At 35.0% G+C, this 21,765-nt stretch overlaps 1 protein-coding gene across 2 annotated transcripts in view; it reads left to right on the top strand.

The window, feature by feature from the left end:
* The first annotated feature begins 58 nt into the window (after nucleotides 1-58).
* Nucleotides 59-21,765, top strand: part of LOC144438476 (sodium/bile acid cotransporter 7-like) — a 28,144-nt gene continuing 6,437 nt past the window's right edge. For both annotated transcript variants that reach the window (XM_078127512.1, XM_078127511.1), the window contains exons 1-9: nucleotides 59-204; nucleotides 367-449; nucleotides 1,890-2,026; nucleotides 3,687-3,762; nucleotides 16,684-16,722; nucleotides 17,048-17,083; nucleotides 18,937-19,020; nucleotides 20,724-20,889; nucleotides 21,172-21,297. In XM_078127512.1, the coding sequence (XP_077983638.1) occupies nucleotides 105-204; nucleotides 367-449; nucleotides 1,890-2,026; nucleotides 3,687-3,762; nucleotides 16,684-16,722; nucleotides 17,048-17,083; nucleotides 18,937-19,020; nucleotides 20,724-20,889; nucleotides 21,172-21,297 (847 nt within the window). In that variant the 5' untranslated portion in view covers nucleotides 59-104. The remainder of the gene's footprint in view (nucleotides 205-366; nucleotides 450-1,889; nucleotides 2,027-3,686; nucleotides 3,763-16,683; nucleotides 16,723-17,047; nucleotides 17,084-18,936; nucleotides 19,021-20,723; nucleotides 20,890-21,171; nucleotides 21,298-21,765) is intronic.

Here is a 21,765-nt window from a genome sequence, read left to right as displayed (position 1 = left end):
GGAAGGCGTAGAAATATATGCACAGCTGAGGTGTTGCTAGGCACCGGTTCGAGAGATTTGACAACTGTGTCTCGATTGTTTTTTTCACCTTCTTCCGGGTCAAAATGGTTTCATTGGAGCCAATTAAAAAGAACTGGTTTCTCATAGGGATAGTGGTCGTAATTGTCCTGGCTCGTATAGACCCAGATATTGGTATCAAAGGGGGTAAGTGTCAACGCTACCACGCAAAAATAACAACCGGCGTTTGTAAAATGTGTATTGTGTAGTACGTCCACGGTCGATGTATGTACACGTGGCAAAATGTTTACAATAGTGTGAATGAATGAACATGATTTATTAATTAGCTTCTTAATTTTTAATATGCAGGACCATTGAAACCAGAAATCACTGTGAAGTACTTAGCGGTTTCTTTTATATTTTTCAACAGTGGTATATCATTGAAGACAGAGGTAGGGAAATGCCTGTGTAAATTTAGTTACTTTTGGGATTCAATTTTAAACTTTGTATCTTCATTTCATGAGGAATATTGATGCTTTAAGGAGGTGTATTTGTATAATTTGTTGATGTCATTCGTTAGAGAAAAGTTAATTTTGAAGAATATTTCATGATTTTGTGATTTGATCAATGTGTTTTATTGAATAAGTTTTCCATTTTGTACAATGTAAGTTGTAACATTTGTATGAACTTGGCATGTACTGTAAAGTTTTGTATATAAATGTTGATACAGTTACACTTTGTTGTAAATTGAATGACATCATGTCTAGAATATTTGAATACATTCATCCAAGGTTCCGAGTGATATGTTGAATTTGGCTTTAGTCTTTGGCATGAAATCAGAGTTCATGTGGGAAAAGTTCTTTGTAAATCATTTAAGTCTGTGCTTGATGAGTGGCTCAAAATACACTGTGCGACCTATTAAAAGTGCTACTACTACGACTAACACTTTTTAGTAGCACTTGCTATACATCCATGAAATAAGCCAAATCATAAAGTAGCCCATACACGGCTTTCATATGAGGTTTATCACCAAATTTACTGACATGCCAGTCAGAATCTTGGATGGGTGTTTTTAGTTGTTATCATGAACGTCACAAACGTAAAGTTTCTTCCATTGTATTACAAATACAGACTTTTGACAACATGTCTCTACCAGTCTGTACGTGTTTTGGTATGACAGAAGTGTTCTTTTTGGCAATAATCATGTAGTATTTTCTCAATTTTGTCAGATAAATGCATAAAAGTCCAAATTGTCTTGTCATATATATTCTATAATGATATATGTCAAAGAGTTAACAGCAGCATCACCAAATAGCAAACCATTACATCAATAATGAAATAATGAAATAATCCCATTTAAACTTGTCATATACTGTATTTGATGAAAAGCACAAACAATTCAATTTGTCATTTGGTTTTTTGACAAGGTTTTGCTTGGTCTCTCAAAGCGCAATGAATGTTTAAGTAACTTTTATGGTAAATTGACTCTGATTGACTCATAGAAATATGAATTGTTCAACAATGAAAATAATCTGTTGTCATTGCTTTTCCATTATATTTAATGTTCATTTCTATAAAAGGAATATGATACCTATGTCACAGTCTGCAAGTAACAGATGTGTCTGTAATCTCCCTAACTGAATCTAAAAATGTTTTATCTGTGTGTGTGTGTGTGTGTGTGTGTGGGGGGGGGTGTCAGCTGCTACAAGAACTATGAGCTTTCAATGAATACATAACCACCCATACAAAAGCTATATGTCATGCCCATTGGATGATTACAAATCAATGAACTTGATTTGACACCTAACTTTGATTCACATCTATGACACCTAACTTTCATTCATTGTCCTATCTTGATATATGTATGTTTGTATTTTCATCGTTTTTTTTAGGAATTAACGAGTGCTGTACTTCATTTCCGATTGCATCTTTTTGTGCAGTGTTTTACTTTAATGTTTGTACCATGTGTAGTGTGGCTACTCATTCAGATGCTGTATTTGACACCCATCAATCAGTGGCTATTGAAAGGGTAAGTAATAACAATGACATGATTTCAGATTTGTCAGTTTAGGGTGATGACGACGTGGTTTGGAGGTTGCAAAATAGTGTACTACAAGTGAGATTTGAAATCTAATGATTGTTAATTGGTCATACCTCACACCACCAAACAAAGTGGTCTGATGTAATTGAAAGATGATGTACCTGTTTAAAGTACCATTGGCACAGGTTTAGCATTTGCCGCAATTAATCTATGATTTTACAGACCTGATACAACTGCAGACATCAGACCGTGGACAAACGGAACATGTTACAAAAAGGGAAAGTGAACAACTGAATTGGATTAATAACATTTGGCACAGCATGTATTGGAAGTACAGAGACTTGTATAACATTCCATCATTTGATAAGAACAGTTTTATGGCCACTTTACTGTAATTTCCAGTTTCCCTGGTACTTCATGTACACACAAAGAGGCCATAAAACTGTTCTTATCAAACCATGGTGTGTAATACAAGTCTTAGCTGTTCTAACATTCTGTGCCAAGTGTTATTAATCTAATTAATTTGCTTACTTGCCATGTTTGTAACAGGTTCCGTCATCCACCGTCTGATGTCAGCAGTTGGAAATATGAAAGGTTAACGCCAAAATTGAGCCATTCGCTGTAATCTCAGCTAAAATATAACAAGTGTACATGTTTATTCATAGATGAAATTTCCTAGTCCTAGTCTGTGGTTTATTTCATGGAATTTGGAGAAAGAGGTAAAGTTGAAAGGTCATCATCTGGTTAATTACATATAAATGGTATTATACTAATTTGTATTACAGAGTCACATGTGGGGTACAAGCGTTGTACATTTATAATGGTGTTGTCACATAACTTGAGGAAACCTTCAAACACTTGTCAGTTTTACAGAAAGAAAGTTTTAATATTCTAAACTGCCATATAGCAAATATATACATGTACTCAATTTTCATGCTTATTTATTAGCAATAGTATAACCTTTTTTAATAAGACGCCATTAATTTATTGATGATGCTATTTTGCAAATGAATCACAGAAAAGCAGGAATTTTGTTCAAAAGTCTGGAGTTTGGTTTGGTAGTTTTTTTTATACCGATTAAGTAAGTGTGTAATTTGCATATACATACACAGATATGAGTTTCTACAAGTACAAGTGATGAGAAAAACTTCTAAGAGACCCCCTAGATACATAGTTGAAGGTTGATGGGTCCCCCCAAGTGTGTTAAAAGAGTTAAAAGTTGACAAACAAACAGTATATCTAAAATAATATGAATAACTATTCTGTTTATAAAGAAATATCTAATGAATGTTTGAATTTTCTAGAGAAAACAATATTTAAACATCTAATTTTCTATATCATTAGTACAAATCATGCATATTTATAAATGTAACACAGTGTTTTTGCCAAGCGCTAGGAACCCCGGTAACAGGAAAGGGGAATTTTGATAAAAATGGAAGGGAACCCTGGTAAAATGACAGAGGAACTCAGGTAGATTTTACCTTAACTTACCACTCTTAACAAAATCACTCCAAATATGGTCACACATATATTATTAAACCCCCACATATTTCTTGGGTGAGTTTAATCATTGTTAATAGAATTGATAAAATGTCGTTTTAATAATTGTAATTATCATACTTATTAATCGTCATTCATTTACTTATAGGTTATTAGTTGTAGGCTGCATGCCTCCCCCTGTATCATCAGCCGTCATTCTCACCAAAGCAGTAGGGGGTAATGAGGTAAGTTGGAACAGCATATAATACTCAGTCTAAGCCTCTTTTGATTGGTTTATGATGGCATCTTCACTTTCACATTTTAAGACTTTTAAGTGCGAAGAGAAACATGTTACTTAAAGGCCCAATATTCAATCCCCGGTTCTCATATTACTGTTATTATATCAGTGGGGCTAAGAATTAGGCCTAATAAAAAAAATTGTGTGCTTCTGATTACGCTCAATTTTAGAATAGGTGGGGTAGGTACATTTTTTCATTTTTTTTTTTTCATGAGTGAGTGTCTAGTTCAGGTTTTCCATTGTTTTCCAAATGGTGTCTGTGGTATTTATTTCTTCCCATCAGATGTACAGCCATTATAGATTGGAAGAACAGTTTTGTATTGTCTTTTTATGTTGATGTCAGTTTCTGCATCCACTATTTATCTTGAGACTTCACAGTTTTTGCGATTATATTATTTTTTTTCTCAAATACGTTAAAAAAACAAACAATTATTTTTATGCCGTAGATAGGATCATTCATTTAATCCTTGACCAACTTTGTGTATAGCTAGAGCATATAACTATTTTTCACGCCTATATTTTGTCCTAATCCAAACGGGGCTCAGAATTTCAGGCCACAATGTGTTCCCAGATTTTCACATTAGTATTATCTTGATAAAGGATTACATAGGATGTTTCTTTTGTACTGGACAGACTTTTTTCCATAGCCCTACCAGACCAAGTGTTTTACACATTCTATATTCTAATCCTAATCTGAACTTGGCCTACATTACAAGGTCGCTAAAGGTCAAATCATAGCTTGGCAAGGAGTAGAGTGCATTTTCAAAGTTTACAGTCAGTTTTATTGTAAATGCACCCTTAAAGGTCATAATTGCCTGATGCAGAATGACAGCAAAATCATCACCTACTTGTAGCCTTGCCAACCACCTGTTATCAATTGATAAATTGTGTCACAAATACCCCCAACTATAGAACTAAACTATCTTGTCACTTGATACATAATGCTACAAATGTAACCAACTAAGCCATCTTGTCAATAGGGAACTTGCAATCCAGACTGAGCATGCTCAGACACAAAGGACTATGGGATTATCTGTGGTTATCGTAATGTCTTATCTGGAGCTACCGATGAAATAAACCTCCCACACTAGTCAGGCTAAATATGAATTGATCATTCGTGGTTATAAACATTGTAACAATATTGTTTACAATACTAATTGATTAGTATATATTGTCATATTTCCCATGGTGCAACATTCAAGATGGTGGGTTTTCAACTTCCCTATTAATACTACTACAAATATAGTGAATGTAGTTTACATTGAGGGATGTATTTATCTTGGCACACAACTAGTTCAGCGGGGAAAACATAATTTTTTCACATTTTGGTTCCACTTTATTTTGGCAGAAATTTTTTTTTTTAACTACAGTATGTGTACTCAGAGACTTCACTTTTGTAAGTAAATATATTGATATGCCTTTATAGCCTGTGGTGCCATTTCCATGTTGATTTAATTTTGCCATAAAAATTATTTCAGCTAAATAAGCAAAAGTATGTTTAGAACTAAAACACATACATTCACGACATTTAAACATCAAATTCAAAAGCTAATTAAAGAGATTGCTATAGTTGTGATGTCATAATGTTATTTGACCAATACTATTTAATTTGAATATTTATTGCTAAAAGTATCACTTGTTGAGACTTAATTCATATTGAAAGGACATTAATTATCATAATGGACCTTATGTAATTAGTTCTTTCATAATTTTTGTAATTGTATTAATGTTGATTGTATAAAGTGACTTGCATTATAAGAAAACACTTTTTTGTTCAAGCCATCAATCAATCAAGCAATTGATCTATCTGTCTGTATGTATGTATGTATGTATGTATGTATGTGTGTGTGTGTCTGTCTGTCTGTCTGTCTGTCTGTCTGTCTGTCTGTCTGTCTGTCTGTCTGTCTGTCTGTCTGTCTGTCTGTCTGTCTGTCTGTCTGTCTGTCTGTCTGTCTGTCTACCGGTATCTGTTTATCAAAGAATTTGTACTGCACCAAAATCAATATAACAGAATCTTCTATGGTGCTGAAAAGGAACAATAGTAGATCGTCGTAAAAGTAAGAAAGCTATAAGGTTGGAAAATATATCACTATATCGACTACATGAAAAGATGTCATTCAGGGACTTGGTATATCTTAGGTTAGATATCCCTTGAATTATAACTGTTACAGTATATAGATCTAGTCAATATATTTGCACATCAGCCATCAATGTTTATGACGTACCATGTAGGAAGTAAAAATTATGTAAGAAATAGTTTTTCATTATCTTTCAAAAGAATTAAGAGTATGATAGCACAGTAATTACAATCTATCCCACTAGATTTGCTGTTGTTTTGAATGGCAACAGTTTCATGTCCTATCCTGGACACTTCTTCAGGCCGACTGATGATTTTATGACATTTGGTTACATGGTGACACCTGACGGAGTAGAATTGTTATGTGATGATGAGAAATGTCAAGGAATTGTACTAATCACACTTCAAGGATGGGTGCGGCATGTTTTATGTCGAGTGAGTGAGTGGGTGATTGAGTGAGTGTGGGTGGGTGTGTCGATGGGTGGTTGGGTGTTTGGGTGAATGAGTGAGTGAGAGAGGGAGGGAGGGAGGGAAGGAGGGTGTTAGTGAGCAAGTGAGTGAGTGAGTTTTTAGTCCCCGCGGACGAAGTCCAGAACAGGGACTTATGGATTGGGTTCCGTCTGTCCGTGCATCCGTGCGTCCGTGCGTCCGTCTGTCCGTGCGTCTGTCCGTGCGTCCGTCCGCAGCCGTTTCTTGGAGATGCCTGGACCGATTTTTTTCAAACTTGGTACAGGGGCAACATGCTATGGCATACATATGCACGTCAATTTGTTTTATGATACGATCCAATATGGCCGCCTAGCAACCATTTTGTTTGCGAATTTTCCCTGTCTAAAGCCATAACTCAGACATGCTGTAACAGATCTCATTCAAAGTTGGTATTAGGACAGTGTTCTATGACATACATGTGCATATCCATTTTCATTGTGATACGATCCAATATGGCTGCCTGGTAGCCATTTTGTTTGCGAATTTTCATGTCCAAAGCTATAACTCAGACATGCTTGAACAGATCTCATTCAAAGTTGGTATTAGGACAGTGTTCTATGACATACATGTGCATATCCATTTTCGTCGTGATACGATCCAATATGGCTGCCTGGCAGCCATTTTGTTTGTGAATTTTCCATGTCCAAAGCCATAACTCAGACATGCTTAAACGGATCTCATTCAAAGTTGGTATTAGGACAGTGTTCTATGACATACATGTGCATATCCATTTTCGTCGTGATACGATCCAATATGGCTGCCTGGCAGCCATTTTGTTTGTGAATTTTCCATGTCCAAAGCCATAACTCAGACTCCATTTTCATCGTGATATGATCCCCCATACCCAACCAATCCGTTATTGTTGGAGGCATATTCCATGTCCAACAAGCACACACAACATATCTAAGTCTGTTTGTTTTAGGTTCACAAATGTTGTTGCGTGATCAGAGTAGTGATAATTCCTTAAAACCCAATTATAGCGGGGACTATGTCATTCTCAATGACTTGTTGAGTAAGTGAGGGAGGAGGGAGGGAGGCATGAGGGAGGGAGGGAGGGTGGTGGAAGAGATGGAAGGAGCGAGCAAGTGAGTGAAATAGAAGAATGAGCCTCTTATATGATCTACTTTGAACACAAGAAGTATAGTGGGGTGTGATGACATATTTATCAGAATGCATTTTCTCCTTGATGTAACACTAACACAGTAATGTTATTGTACGCCTAATGAATATCAGCACCATATGTTATAATAAAATGGTGTTAACAGCTCTAACATGTCACTACATTGTGTACCTTGACATAGTTTTAATCATAACAGTTTGCAATCATTGTCTCAATGCACCTACTTTCCAAAACAATAACTAACCTTATTTGTATTATGACAAAGCATGCCATACATTGATGAGTAACTCTTCGAACATTTAAAGAAGAAAGAGTACTTCAAGACACTCTGTGTTAATTTCCACCCTTTGAATGTTAGAACCATTGGGAATTAAGCGACTCTTATCCCCGTTTTCGCTATTGTGTAGGATTAGTATACTTGTTTATGCAGTGTTCATCTTTAATGACGTTATAACCAATTTAATTTGACTATTTTCAATTCATCATGCCTTGACCTAGCCCCGGTACCATTGACGAAGAGCATTCACCCACAACATTTGATTAATTCTCATATCTTGTAGGACTCTTTTGCTATCACTACTATTTAATCATTCGATGGCTTCATAATTAGGATAAAAACTAAATTTAGGTTAAAAGTTTAATTTGTTTCATTTATGTGGACGTTTATTCACTTTTACATTGGAAAGGCTTTTATTTAAGTTTTATTGTTCCCAACACACTTACATGTAGTTGTGGCAGTGCGTTATCTTGACAAAAATGGGTGTGTTGAAGGCCACAACTAGAGATTACAAGAATAGAAGGAAATTCTTGTAATGTTTATCAATACAAAAGTCATAACAGTGTCTCCAATTAGAAAATTAATCAAATTGATTGTTTTTTTCTGGTAGTTCTTGTACAAGTTGTTAAAGACACGACCCAATCTTTAACTCTGTAATTGTAAATGGAAACTGATGTGAATTACCCACAGAGATAACTCTTTACTTAAAACAGAAATTATCAAAATTAAAAACAAACAACACCCCCTCCCCATCAAAAATAATGAAATTCAAATTAGCCTGCTACTAACAGGCCAGCCCATTGGACAAAACAAGGTAGTCCATCATGAATATGCATGTCTTCCCATCAGCCAATGGTCAAAGGTCATTGACTAAAATGGCTTCTTTAAAGAGAAACGCCACTCCAGGAAATAACGGCATTTTGGGTTGTAGAGAGTCATTTTATGATTTTACATCACTTACATTACATGCAATTGCGAAGAAATACAAGGTGAAAATTATTTGTCGTCCATTGTTTAGTAACAGTGCTTGCAGTCACGCATTGTCTCATGGGGGCTAGTGCCATAAATATGGAATGGTTGAACACTGTATTTATGAGCACGAAACAAATGCCGAATCAAGTCATGTGTGGAAATTATGTAAATGTTCTAGGCAGCACAAAGCAAGGCAACTCATGAATATTCAATGTGCACATGTTTCGATGTATTTAAACAATTCCTTTTCCTCACTTGATGTGTCAATTTTATTTTCTTTGCGACTTCTTGCAAATACATATGTGTGTATGTAAACATTGGAAGGCCAATAATTCTCACTTCGTATTTCTTGGCAATCGCATGTCATGGAAGCGATGTAAAATCATTCAAATGCGATTGGCTAATAAAAGTAACCTTAACATGCAAATTTATTAAGTAAGCCAATAATGTGTTACTAACCTCAAAGTGATGACTACTTACAATATGTAATTATCAAGTTTTCGTATGCATTGTATTTTTTTAATGAGATATTAATTAGAGAAGTGGAGACAAGGTTTTTATTGCCCCATCATCTTATGTTCTGAGAAATGTCAAAAGGTAACATTTAATGATGATCTAAATTGGCAAATTTGAGAGAGCTATCATAGATATAAATGTAACTTGACTGTACAGTGTTAAAGGGACTATTGCACAATGTCAAATAAACTTAATCAAATGAACTTTGTTTGTTTTAGGCCAACACCCCCTGCCCGTTATGAATGTTCACAAATGCGCTGTATAACTTGATATTGTGAAATATTAATAAAATAAATAAATAAATAAATAAAATTTTTTTTTTTTTTTAAATCTGGCATCGCACCATATCTGTATAGTGTATAATCATTGTGAAAATTGTAGCAGTTAAAACACTGTGACCGAAACAATTTGAAAACATGGTAAATGCATTAAACTACTACCAGAAACCCAGCACTGTGTATCACATTAGAAGTAAATTTTAATCAACTTATTAACATCTCAGTAGTAAATACAGAACCTTTTATCATTGAAGGGGCGAATGTTTTTAGATTTGGATAAAAGGGGCAAAAATGAGGTTTAGAAGTCGCATTGATATATACCAGACCCCCCCCCCCCCATAACAAATAAAGTTCTTTTTATTGAGGTTGTGTGACATGGTGTGACCGTCCCTTAGGTGTGATGTGATCGTCTGAACATTCATCAATTTTACAGAGAGATTGTAGACCGTTAACAGAATATTAAGAATGTACCATATGTTTATAAAAGTAGATAGATAATTTACATATTAAGTTTTAAAAAATTTATCCACACGTCAGCTATTCTGTACAAAATGAAAGTGTTTTATAATATATAATAATAACAACAAACTCAAAATGAAATTTGTATGTGTGTATGTGTGTGTGCCACTGTGTGTGTACATGTGTGTGCCTGTGTGTGCCACTGTGTGTGTGCATGCATGCGGTGTATGTGTGTGCATGCGTGTGTGTATGTGTGTGTGTGTGTGTGCATGCGTGTGTGTGTGTGTGTGCATGTGTGTGTGTGCATGTATGTGTGCGTGCGTGCGTGTGTGTGTGTGTGTGCGTGCGTGTGTGCGTGTGTGTGTGTGTGTGCATGTGTGTGTGTGTGTGTGTGTGTGTGTGCATGTGTGCATGTGTGTGTGTGTGTGTGTCTGTATTGAACATTATATTTCGTCCTTTGACATAGCAGAACAAAATTTCTCCAATCTGTTTACTAGTTTTACTGGCATCATAAGAGTTTGTTGCCATAGTCACCACCACTAGAAATATTGACAACAGATATAAGAGTGCTATAGAAGTTGAAAGACAATTAAGATTTGCTTGGTAGTGCAGAACATGTGGCGATTAATCAGCTTTATCCCAACAATACACCTCTATATTAACTTGTTGCCTGTATTGTCATATTGTTCTATCTGAATTAGCATGAAAAATTAATAACTGTAATGGAGTTTTTTCATGGAGGTGACCCTGCATAGTAATGTGTTCTGGTATCTGCTTGGCTGAGTAGCGTGATCGTTGTTGGGGTATGATGACTGCATGTCACATTGTAATGAGAATTCTGACCATCTGCGAGAGCAATTCATCTTTTATCTTTTTATAACACCCCCCAACACCCCCCCCACAACATTTTGCATGTGTGCTGACCCGTTTCATGAGACTTTTTTCTAATTGAGACTGGGAGTAAAACATAGTGCACTGTTGAGTTGAAACTCTTTTCATGACAATTAGAGAAGCGTTGCATCCACTTTAATCACTTTACAGATGCATTCAAGAAGTGTGAAGAAAAAAAGGATAACCCTTCCTTTACTTTGACCCCCCCCCCCCCCCCCCCCCCAGGAGTTACTGTTACATACACAACAGCTGTTATTAAAGTATATCTTTTGTGTACATTTTTCCTGGAAACAGTGACAGTTGGACACTGGCAAGTGATTGGGATGGGTGAACCCAGTTTATGTTTCAGTGTTTTTGCTAAGGTTTGGGAACCCCGGTAACAGAAAGGGGGAAAGAGGTAAAACTGGTAGTGCTTCCCATGCAATGTATCATAGTTTAGGTGGGGAACCCCGGTAAAATGATGTGGGAACCCCGGTAGATTTTACCTACTTACCGCCCTTAAATAAAACACTGTGTTTTAAATTACTGCCTTCAAATTTAAATTCATGTAGTGTGTGTGAAATTTGAAATTTGTAGGATTAGCAGCTACATGTGTATTATAGTAAATGATTACTTTGCACTCAGTGAATGTAAAGCTAAAAACGGTGGAATGAAGAAAAGAATTTCGGAAACTTTTGCTCTCTCTTCTTGAGATATTACCTTGTAAACAAACACATATGTACAGACGGTATCTTTCTATTTCCACATAAATGTGTGGAATACATCTAGTGTGATAAATGACGTTACTGGCTCTTTTACAGTTTGCGGTATTCTTTTCAGGGGGGAGTATGTGTGCGTAAGTATGTATATATTGTGTATATGTGGTGGTGAATACGCGTCTGTCTGTCTGTCTGTCTATATGTATGTATGTATGTGTGTGTGTGTGTGTGTGTGTGTGCATGTGTGTGTGCGTGCGTGCGTATGCATGCATGCATGCATTCATGCATGCATGTATGCATGCATGCATGTATGCATGCATGCATGTATGTATGTATGCATGTATGTATGTATGCATGTACATTGTATGTATGTATGTATGTATGTATGTATGTATGTATGTATCATTATGTATGCATGTATGATTTCCCATGTCAGAGAGACAGAACCAGAGAAAGATTGACTTAAACATTCTTATTCACACATACTTTTGCATATATTTCTAAGGCCCTCTACTGTGAGCACTTCTCCCAAACAGCAAGCCCATCTTGGTATCATACATGTAATATTCATTTCAATGATAATGCTGCAAATATGTCACTTAATGTGTGAAAGGCAAATATAGAGTTTTATGAAATAGATAAAAAGTTAATCTATTTTTAATACATCAATTTGTATCTACAATGCTTTGATGACAATGTGTGTAAATAGCAATAATAGCATACTAGTCGAATTGTAAATCAACATTCTGTATATCAACACATCAACGTTTACATTCTGTTGATAGTTATTCTATGCCGATAGTCATACCATAAGATTTACAGAGTGACAGCTAATTTCAACTCTAGCTCTCTAGGGACTGTTAACACCTCATAATAGTAAGTACATGTAATTAACTGTTTTGCTGACTAACTCCTTGTTGCCCCCACAAAACAATTCATAGAGAGATCAGATACTTTAATAACACAATGTAATTATCTAATGAATAGAGCTATTCCAAATATGTATACAGTTTGTGTCATTCCTCAGGTAGGCCACGGTTTCTACACTAAATTAATGTCACTATGTTTACTTGATTAGTCAAAGTATTTAGCAGGTGTTCTTGGATGTAACCATGGCAACAACTTACTCGCATCCAGTGGATCGCGTGACATGGTTTGAATTGCAAGGTGAAGATGATATTGTGTGCCTATATACCATTGTATATAACCTTCATCAAGTTCAATAAATTCTTATTGTCTGTTTTTTTTTGTACCTGTATGTGTTATTGACTGAAATGCTGTCTGTGTTGTCTTTTTTTAATGAAGTATATTTGTTTTAACGGACATTACAAATGTAGACTTTGTACAGCCTCCAAAGGTGTTGCTATATTACAATGGGTTCTATCTGTACATGTGTGTTTGCCCGCATTCATATTTATTCATTTCTCTGGCATGCAATCCATTTCATCCAAGACCTGGCACAAAGGTGACATATTATTTGGGACAAATGTGTGTCACTATGTTTTGCGATATACAAATTTGACAGCGTCTGCCATATTTGGAGTTAAAAGTCAATATTTACAGCATGACACAGTAATGCATAGAGATTTCTCCTAATATTATCACTCAGGGGCAAGCCTTGTTTTCATACATTTTCCATTTCACATGACATACATTTAGACCATCATAGGGTTGTCAATGAGTTGTTGGTGGCCGAGTGGTTAGCTCAAACGCCCGTTACCTCTACAGCCTGGGTTCAAACCCACCAAGCATTGGCTGGGTTTGATTAAAATTTAACCTTGTCTGTATGTAAGAAGGGTGATGCTCAGTTTGACCCTGCCAAACAACGCAGGTTTTCCAAAGGTGCTCCAGTTTCCTCCTGTTTCTTCAACACTAGAGCACTAGGGTGCTGCTCCTGTGGCGACCATTCAATAAATTTCCAAATTATTTGGATGAATAAAGATTATAAGATCAAATACCCAAATCAAGCCATTTCTTGTATCTTGTAGTATTTAGGAGGGGTGTTCTACCAAGACTTGTTATATTCATAACTCAGTAAAAGTAGCTGTAAGACAAAATCTACAAGTATATTTTAATCCTCTACCAGGAGTGTATTTGTTTGTACATAAAAAACTACAAGGTGGGGGGGGGGGGGGATTAACGTGTGAGATTGTGACATTTATTTGAAGATAATGTGTGACTAAACAAATCCATTTGAATTTTTATGAATTTATAAAGAAAGATTCTAAATGAGACTTGTTGATAAAGTATCTTTGCGAAGTTTATGGAAACCCAGTGACAGAAAAAAAAGGGAAATCTAACAAAATTTGTTACCACTCGTAATAAAAAACATTAATGGGAAATTAGGTTGCGGTGAGACAAAGAACTTCATCTCTGACAATTTTTTATCAAAATTGATTTGCGACTTGTTTGTATTTTCAGTTGTGTTTGAAGACATATCCATAAAAAGAAACCATGCATAAAAACAAGAAATACAACGAAAGAGAGAAAATGAAATAAAGTGTCATTTTGAAATTTCCTTGAATTTATGGGGCTTTGTGTAGATTGACATTTAGGTGTCTCTCTAGTCATTGAGTTGTTTCAAAGCAGGCCGATATGGTGATTTATAGAATGTAATTTTAATTCCTCACAATGGCTGTTGAAATAAGATAGAACACTAATGAGATGTGTTGAATCAATTTAATTATATTTAGAGGCCTGCTCTGCCTAATTTATCACTTTTCAAAGGGCGTTAGATAATTAGCCGAGTTTTTTCAAAGACATCTTTAGAAGTGAAGAGCATACTACACATATGTGCTTTCATTCATTTTTGAAATTAATGAAATAGTCATCGTGTTCCATCAACTTGTTATAATTCATTGAAACGCTCATCATGATAAGGTGAACTGTGTGGGTAGCTGCGATAAAAGTTATTGGCAGAAAGATAATGGCATTTTATACTGAGTATTATTATCATTATTGTTTAACAAATGAATTGTACAGGTGGTTTTACCACATGATAAGGTCCGAAATTAAAAGTACTGTGAGCTATGTGAGGTCCTTAATATTAATGTTGTATTGCTGGTTGTACCGCTGATGGGGCTCAAGTACTGCTGGTTGTACCACATAATGTCGTTCTAGTATTGCTGGTAGTACCACATGATGTGGTTCTAGTACTGCTGGTTGTACCACATGATGGGTTTTCTAGTACTGCTGGTTGTACCACATGATATGGTTCAAGTACTACTGGTTGTACCACTGATGGGGCTCAAGTACTGCAGGTTGTACCACATGATGTGGTATTAGTACTGTTGGTTGTACCACATAATGTCGTTCTAGTATTGCTGGTAGTACCACATGGTGTGGTGCTAGTAGTGCTGGTTGTATCACATGATATGGTTCTAGTACTACTGGTTGTGCCACATGGTGTGGTTCATACACTATTGTTTGTCAAATAGGTCCTGGTTGACAATACCATCACTTTTCTAAGGTTAATAGTAATACTGCATTCTGTCAGTACAATGCTGTCAATACCCTAATACATATTACGGATGCCAATAATGACTTTTCATGCTTCTGTTTATTTTGTACATTCAAATGTCTGCAGTTCACTTACAATACTAGAAAGCACTAGTGTGAGTAAGGACTTTCAGAACTGCATATTAAAAAAAAGGGAAAAATGATTAATTTTGCATAGTTTTCTATACATTCAACCATTATTTAAAAAGGAAGTGGAAATGTTTACCTGGGTACATTTTGCTTCAAGAAAAATTAGGAACGTACAAATGTACCTAGTATCTGTAGTACAAAATTGACTGGCATGTACAACCATGTTTGTCATTTCAGCTGACATTTTTCAAGGAAAATAAATCATAGATAATGCTACAATAAACTTGTAGATCATTATTTGTTGGCAGTGTGTTTGTAAATGTCTGCCATTTTGAGACAGACACTGCAGACAAAGTCAATGAAAGGCAGACAAAGAAATACTGCATAATTTAATAAGTGGCTTTGATTTAAACTTTTTATTGACTAGACTCATGTTGCCACCAACATGGAACTTTGTTGACATGAAAATATATGATGTAGTGTCTGCGAAAAGGTCGGCAGGTCAAATTTCCACTGTCTGGCGGCTTCTTCAATCTTGAATGTTCTACTGTACATACAGTATTTAGAATGATGTTCAGGGTATATTAAGTAGTACAGACTCTGAAGAAGGTGAGAGGTTATTGCGTTAAGGCACTGCAAATCACTAAAAGTCTGAAGTCAGCATTTTTGTAAGAGAAGTGAGCTTATGACTGATCTTTAACACTAATATATGAAATTTGGAATGGCCTGCCTATCATTAAAGGAAAATGCAATTTTGTAAACCTAGAAATTTATAAAACTTGAGAAAAACTCTTCTAATCCATCTGTTAATCCTGTAAAAGGGGAACATTGTATACTTTTACAGATATGTAGGTGTCATACAATATTTTATGATCATTTCTGAACTTTTGTTCTTAAGTTTTAAGGAAATAAACTTTTGAAAGTACCGAGTGAAGTTCATAAATTGAATGTGAGAATAGAATTTTATTGAATCCAAAAAAGGGTTGAATTTGGCATAGGCTTTCAAATCAGATAATTAATTATTAGTAATTGTAAGTCTCCATAATCTAAGCCAGTGAATATTTTCACTATTTCTGCATTTTTTTGTGACTATATCTGAGTGGACATAGAAATAGTCAGTCCATGATGAAATCAGCTGACTAACGCCAGTAGACAGCTGATTTCATATCGCAATCAATATATCTTCTTTGCAGTGGTCAGTGCCAGTCGATAACACATGTCTTAGCGTATTTGGCTCCAATCAATATCAAAGTGACTGCAACGATGGAACCTGGTCAAGACATGAATAGTGAGGGGAGGACTGAAAGACAGGCTTAATTCCATTGATTTTTCACCTCTCCCAGTATTGATCCCGCCTTTTGTTCCCATTCCCTGTTTCTTATCAAGAACTTAGTCCCGCCTATGAAAAGAACTAGTAGATTCATCAACAGGTTTTTGTCTTCGTATTATCTTTCCAATGACATCTCTTCTTACTTATGTTTTGTCTTTGTGTTTCTTTTCTAGGGAGCAGCAATTTTTAATTCGGCCTTCGGCAGTTTCTTGGTAAATAAAAAAAAAGTACTATATCTTGAGTTGGACATTTTTGATCCTGTGTTGTATTGATGTATATGACCATGTTTGCAAATAAAGGGGAGTTGAAAACAATGTTATTTAACAACAGTGCGTAGGTTAACAGACCTTGTCTAAGCTATATCATACATATTTGATTTATTTCTCACATCATTTATACATGTCATCTCTTTGTTATGATTTGTCTGATAGCATACCATGCTTTGTCGCCTCAAACCATGTGTTGAGTTTCTGCCAAGAGGGAACGAATTTTAATTTTGTGATTTTTTTTGTTTCCATCTTTTTTTGTTTTTTCCAGGGTATAATTGTGACTCCTCTGTTGTTGCTTCTCCTGGTAAGTATAAAATCAATAAGATAAAAAAAGAACTGCAAAGTGTGATGTAACACTCTAGGTTTGTTAATTACGCACTCTTTAAATAAGTCGGAGAATTATTTTCTGTTTTGGTGAAAATGGTTGTAACAAGATAAAAATTTATTCTGATAAAATGTCTTTGCACTTGAAAGTGTTAATAGTAGGCCAGGTCCATTTGTCATATTTGACCCCCAAAAAATGAAATTAGGATATTGCTAAGTGTTTTGCACTTTAATGTGATTGCCATTTAGTAATTAGATGAAGTATATATTTTGTATTTTTGAATGTTTGTCAAAGAGTGGAAATTTATGATGCGTCAACGGTTCAATTGGAAATATTCACTTATGGTATCACCACTGCATTCCTATTCAACTGGGTGATCAAAAAATCCACTAATTTCAAAATTATCAATATAAATGATTCATGAGATGATATATTTAACTTTTAGTTGTATGTGCAACAAATTACTTGTTTAATAAGGCTAATTGCAATAGATACAGTTTACATGCTTGATGACCTTTTTTTGTCTCTCAGCTCATTTGCATATCGTTAGGTGCAAATAGTCGACGTATTGAAATGTGCAGTCTCTCATTTTGTATGAGCAGTAAAATTTTTGTGTTTTTTTTCTTTTGGGCAGTTTTAATTATCGTACAAAATACTAACAGCTGTTGCTTTGACAACATACCCTATATGAATCACCAACATTTCTACTCCTTTCTACAACAAATCTAGCCAAAACATGTCCAGAGTATAAACTATAAAACAAAGTCAATCTGCGAGGTTCGACATCAAAATTACAATGTCCACCCACGCTGGAAAATTTGTCGGTTTATCTACCACAAAATATGTAAAACTGTCAAAGAAATGTAATGGGAAAGGTGCTATATTATGCATTGAGTAGCCACACAGGGACACTTCTTTGAACTTTGTAAAGAAAATGAACCTCACCAATTGTTGGCCAAATAGTTTGTTATGCAATCTTACTTATAATCTATGTATGTCATTTTGAGGAATTGTAAATTATTACAAAAATTATTTCTTTAATTGTGGTAATGGTTGATGCAGTTTTCATATGTTCATATAATATCAAATATATTCCTGCAAGTCTGATCATGGTGACTGACTACCTGTTGTCTATCATAGTGAAGTGCTGTATAGTACAGCGCCCTCTAGAGTTTGGAAAACAGTAAACAAAAACTTTCATCACACAGTTAATTTGCAATGAAGTAGCGCCCTCAGACAGCTAGAAGGATGGAATGTGTTCTGTCTGATTTGTCAACATGTGATTTCTGGTGACTTTCTTTACAGCGATGTGTAATTACAAGTAGAAGTAAAAAGAATAAAGTTGAATTTTACATGTGTTCTACTCTAATAAATAATGGCATTATCCATCACCAGAAGTTATATCTCAGTTTCACGGGTTTATGAAGGGGGCAATCATTGCAGACTCAGGATTATTTACAAAAGGTGTGATAATGGTTTGGCTGGTAGAGCCATTCAGGTAACATGCCTAAAACTAAACTAATGATCTTCTGTAATCTCGATGTCTTCACAAAGTCAGTTTGCTGTCAGTGGTTTTCGAGTTGCCCCCGTCAAAGTCTTGAATAGATTCCCAGGTTTATTTTTACAGCGATTCTTCACTAAAATTATGTTACAAAGTGTACGAAATCTATGTAAATTTTACCTGCTTTGTATCCTCTGTTTTTGGGTTTCTAAACCTTATCAAAAATAGGTCTATAAAAGACAAAAATCTTCGTAGTAGTAAATGTAGACAACTATTTTGTATCACATATAAGTCTATAATCGTGTATTTAATATCTTTTGTATTGTTGTAGCTTGGTACATCATCAACGGTGCCGTTTTCATCAATCTTTGGTCAGCTATCTGTAACAGTGGTTGTTCCACTTATAGTGGGTCAGGTATGGTTAGTCATTCATTTTAATTAAAGTTCATCATATAGGAGTATTTTAATTTCTAGCATTTTGACTGTGATTGTACGATATCAGTTTTTTATCATTTTAGATAGAACCATTATTCATGTAAAGGTACAAAAAAGATATTGGAAAATTTGCAATGATTTTTTTTTTTTAAATGTATTCTGATTTTGAACATAATGTGAAGTGTGTCTCTCAGTTGTACTGTGATAAATTTGATTCTAACCATCACTCTTCTGTCATTGGACATTGATTTGATGAAATGATGGTACAGTCACTTTGATTATGACAGAGTAGATAACCAAATGCAATTTATAACCTGTAATAGTGGTACACACATTGTGGGGTATTATACCACATGCAAGCCAAGTTGTACACATTCAAACAGAAAACGCAGGATTTGTACCTAGGTTGTTTTTTGGCACCACAACATCAATGGTTCTGCAGTGCTAGAAATATGAATGAAAACTTTCACGAAAATATAAATCAAAATAACTTTCACAAGTACCATTATTTTTCCCACGTTTTCTTAAAATTTCAGCTGACATAGATATAATGATATTAGTCTCCAATATTTTTCTTAATTCAGCCGGAAAATATTTGCAACATAAATAGTTTTGCGATATACATTGAATCACTGACTTCTTGCGACAAGGCCCCTTATGTCAACTGTATTTTCCGCGGCTTAACGAAGAAAGATATCGGGGAACAATATCTAATTTCATCCTTGGTGTCAGTCGATCCATACTTGAAGAAATAATACTTATTTTATGTTTTGATACTTTATTTATGGTTGACTGGTAAATCAGATAACACCACTCCTGTGATATTCCGTCATATGGTCTTCTTGGAGAATGAGAAAAAAAGAAACATACACAGAATTTTAACAATGTTATCAGATATTGCTAATTATTTAGTATTTTGTGACTGCAAGTAAAGATATCACTTTTGTTGTGTGTATACATATTTTATTGTTGCAACGACGGATTGTGACAATACTTGTAATCTGTCTTTAGTTATAAAATGTGTATAACACTTTCATCCCAAAAGGCAAAATGAAATGTAATGTAGGAGACCTGTGAAAAATTTACATGAACTGCTTCATCCCCCTGTGAAATTGTCTACTTACACTAAGATACCCATTCTATCTAATCCTTCTGAGTAAAATAATATTTGCAATCCAGAGGGTTTTGAGAGTAGATAGTCTCAAAAAAAAAAGAAGACGTCCTGAAGAATTTACGGATTATAATTTTTATTATATTATGTCGAGAGGGAAGGTCACACTTACAAGACTTTATTATAAAGTGAAGTTGTTCATTATATGCAGTGAGAGAAAGTTATGAAAAGTAAACCTGTTTCCTTCCTTTGGGGGAAGAGATGTAATGTAGGCCGAGGTGTGAAAAGTTTTCATAAGCCGATGTCTGTGTGGAATTATTCAATTTTGTAGTAATAACCAGCTTAAGAGCCCATCTTTTCATCTACCATCTTGAAATTTACCAAGTTATTCATAAGATGTTCTTGACAAATGTTATTTTGTGGCCAGCTTTGAATCTCTATTTCTACTTGACTTTCTCACTTAGATTTTAATAGTTGAGTCAAAATCTATCGTTTTTACTTTGTTTGACCATGGTCCCTGGTTTAATAAAATGCATTGTACCTCTGTGTTTTTTACTCCTCTTTTCCTGTAGGTCGTGAGAAGATATATAAAAGATTGGCTTGAAAGAACCAAACCACCATTTGGTCAAATTGGAAGTGGTGTTTTATTACTCATAATCTACACAACGTTTTGTGATACTTTTTCTAATGAAAATTTGCATATAGATCACTTCAGTTTACTCTCGGTGACATGTATAGGTTGGTACTTGTTTCATTTCTATGTTAAAATCATGGGTGTTGACTCCATGATGTTCTTTGATTTGGTGCTATTTGCATGTTGTATTTAAGCAGCCATATTGCATGGTATGATTTCTATCTCGTCTGATGTTAGGAAAAAATCTACTCGTGAACACCATAATGGTATAGTGAACAGCGCCCTCTATGTTACATTATTTGAAACTTGTTTTTCACAAATATGCTTACAAACACAATTTTATCACTTAAAAACATCTTATTTTCTTTTCTTTCTTTTTTTTCCAGTTATCCTTCTTCAGATGGCTCTACTGCTTTTAACATTTGCTCTTTCACAGTTAAATTTTCTGGGCTACAGTCCTGCAGACGTAGTTGCTATTATGTTTTGTTCAACACATAAATCACTTACACTGGGTAGGTATACAGATTTTATGAAGCCCTTCAAGCTGCACTGAAATTAATACATAGACGATCTACATGCATAGCGTGAACCCCAGTCTTTTGATGATATTCAACTTTCAACATCAGTAGAAAAAGCTATTTCAGTTTTCACTCTCTTTCTTTGATATGCAAGGGAACATTTGCAGAAATGTATTTTTGTTTATGTAAGGTGGTACTGCAGTCATGTTTTCTGGTGTTAGATTTACTTTAGCTGAATATCCTCAAGACCTTTTTCCGCAGAAATTAGTCCCACTTAAAATTGTCATATTTCTATATTCAGTCGTTTAGGAAAGTGTCAACAGTTGCGCTTAAATGTGGCAGGCCGACTGGATGAGTTATTTACAAGATGTATCTACCTATTAATTAACCCGTGCAGTGTCCACCAATTAAAGTGTGCCTGACACGTCCTAAATTGCCATTCCACCAAATTTTTCAAGCACC

The sequence above is a fragment of the Glandiceps talaboti genome, chromosome 8, assembly GCF_964340395.1.
Source record: "Glandiceps talaboti chromosome 8, keGlaTala1.1, whole genome shotgun sequence".
NCBI classification, from domain to species: domain Eukaryota; kingdom Metazoa; phylum Hemichordata; class Enteropneusta; family Spengelidae; genus Glandiceps; species Glandiceps talaboti.
The sequence above is the reverse complement of the archived record's forward strand: the minus strand, read 5'-3'. Positions and strand labels throughout refer to the sequence as shown.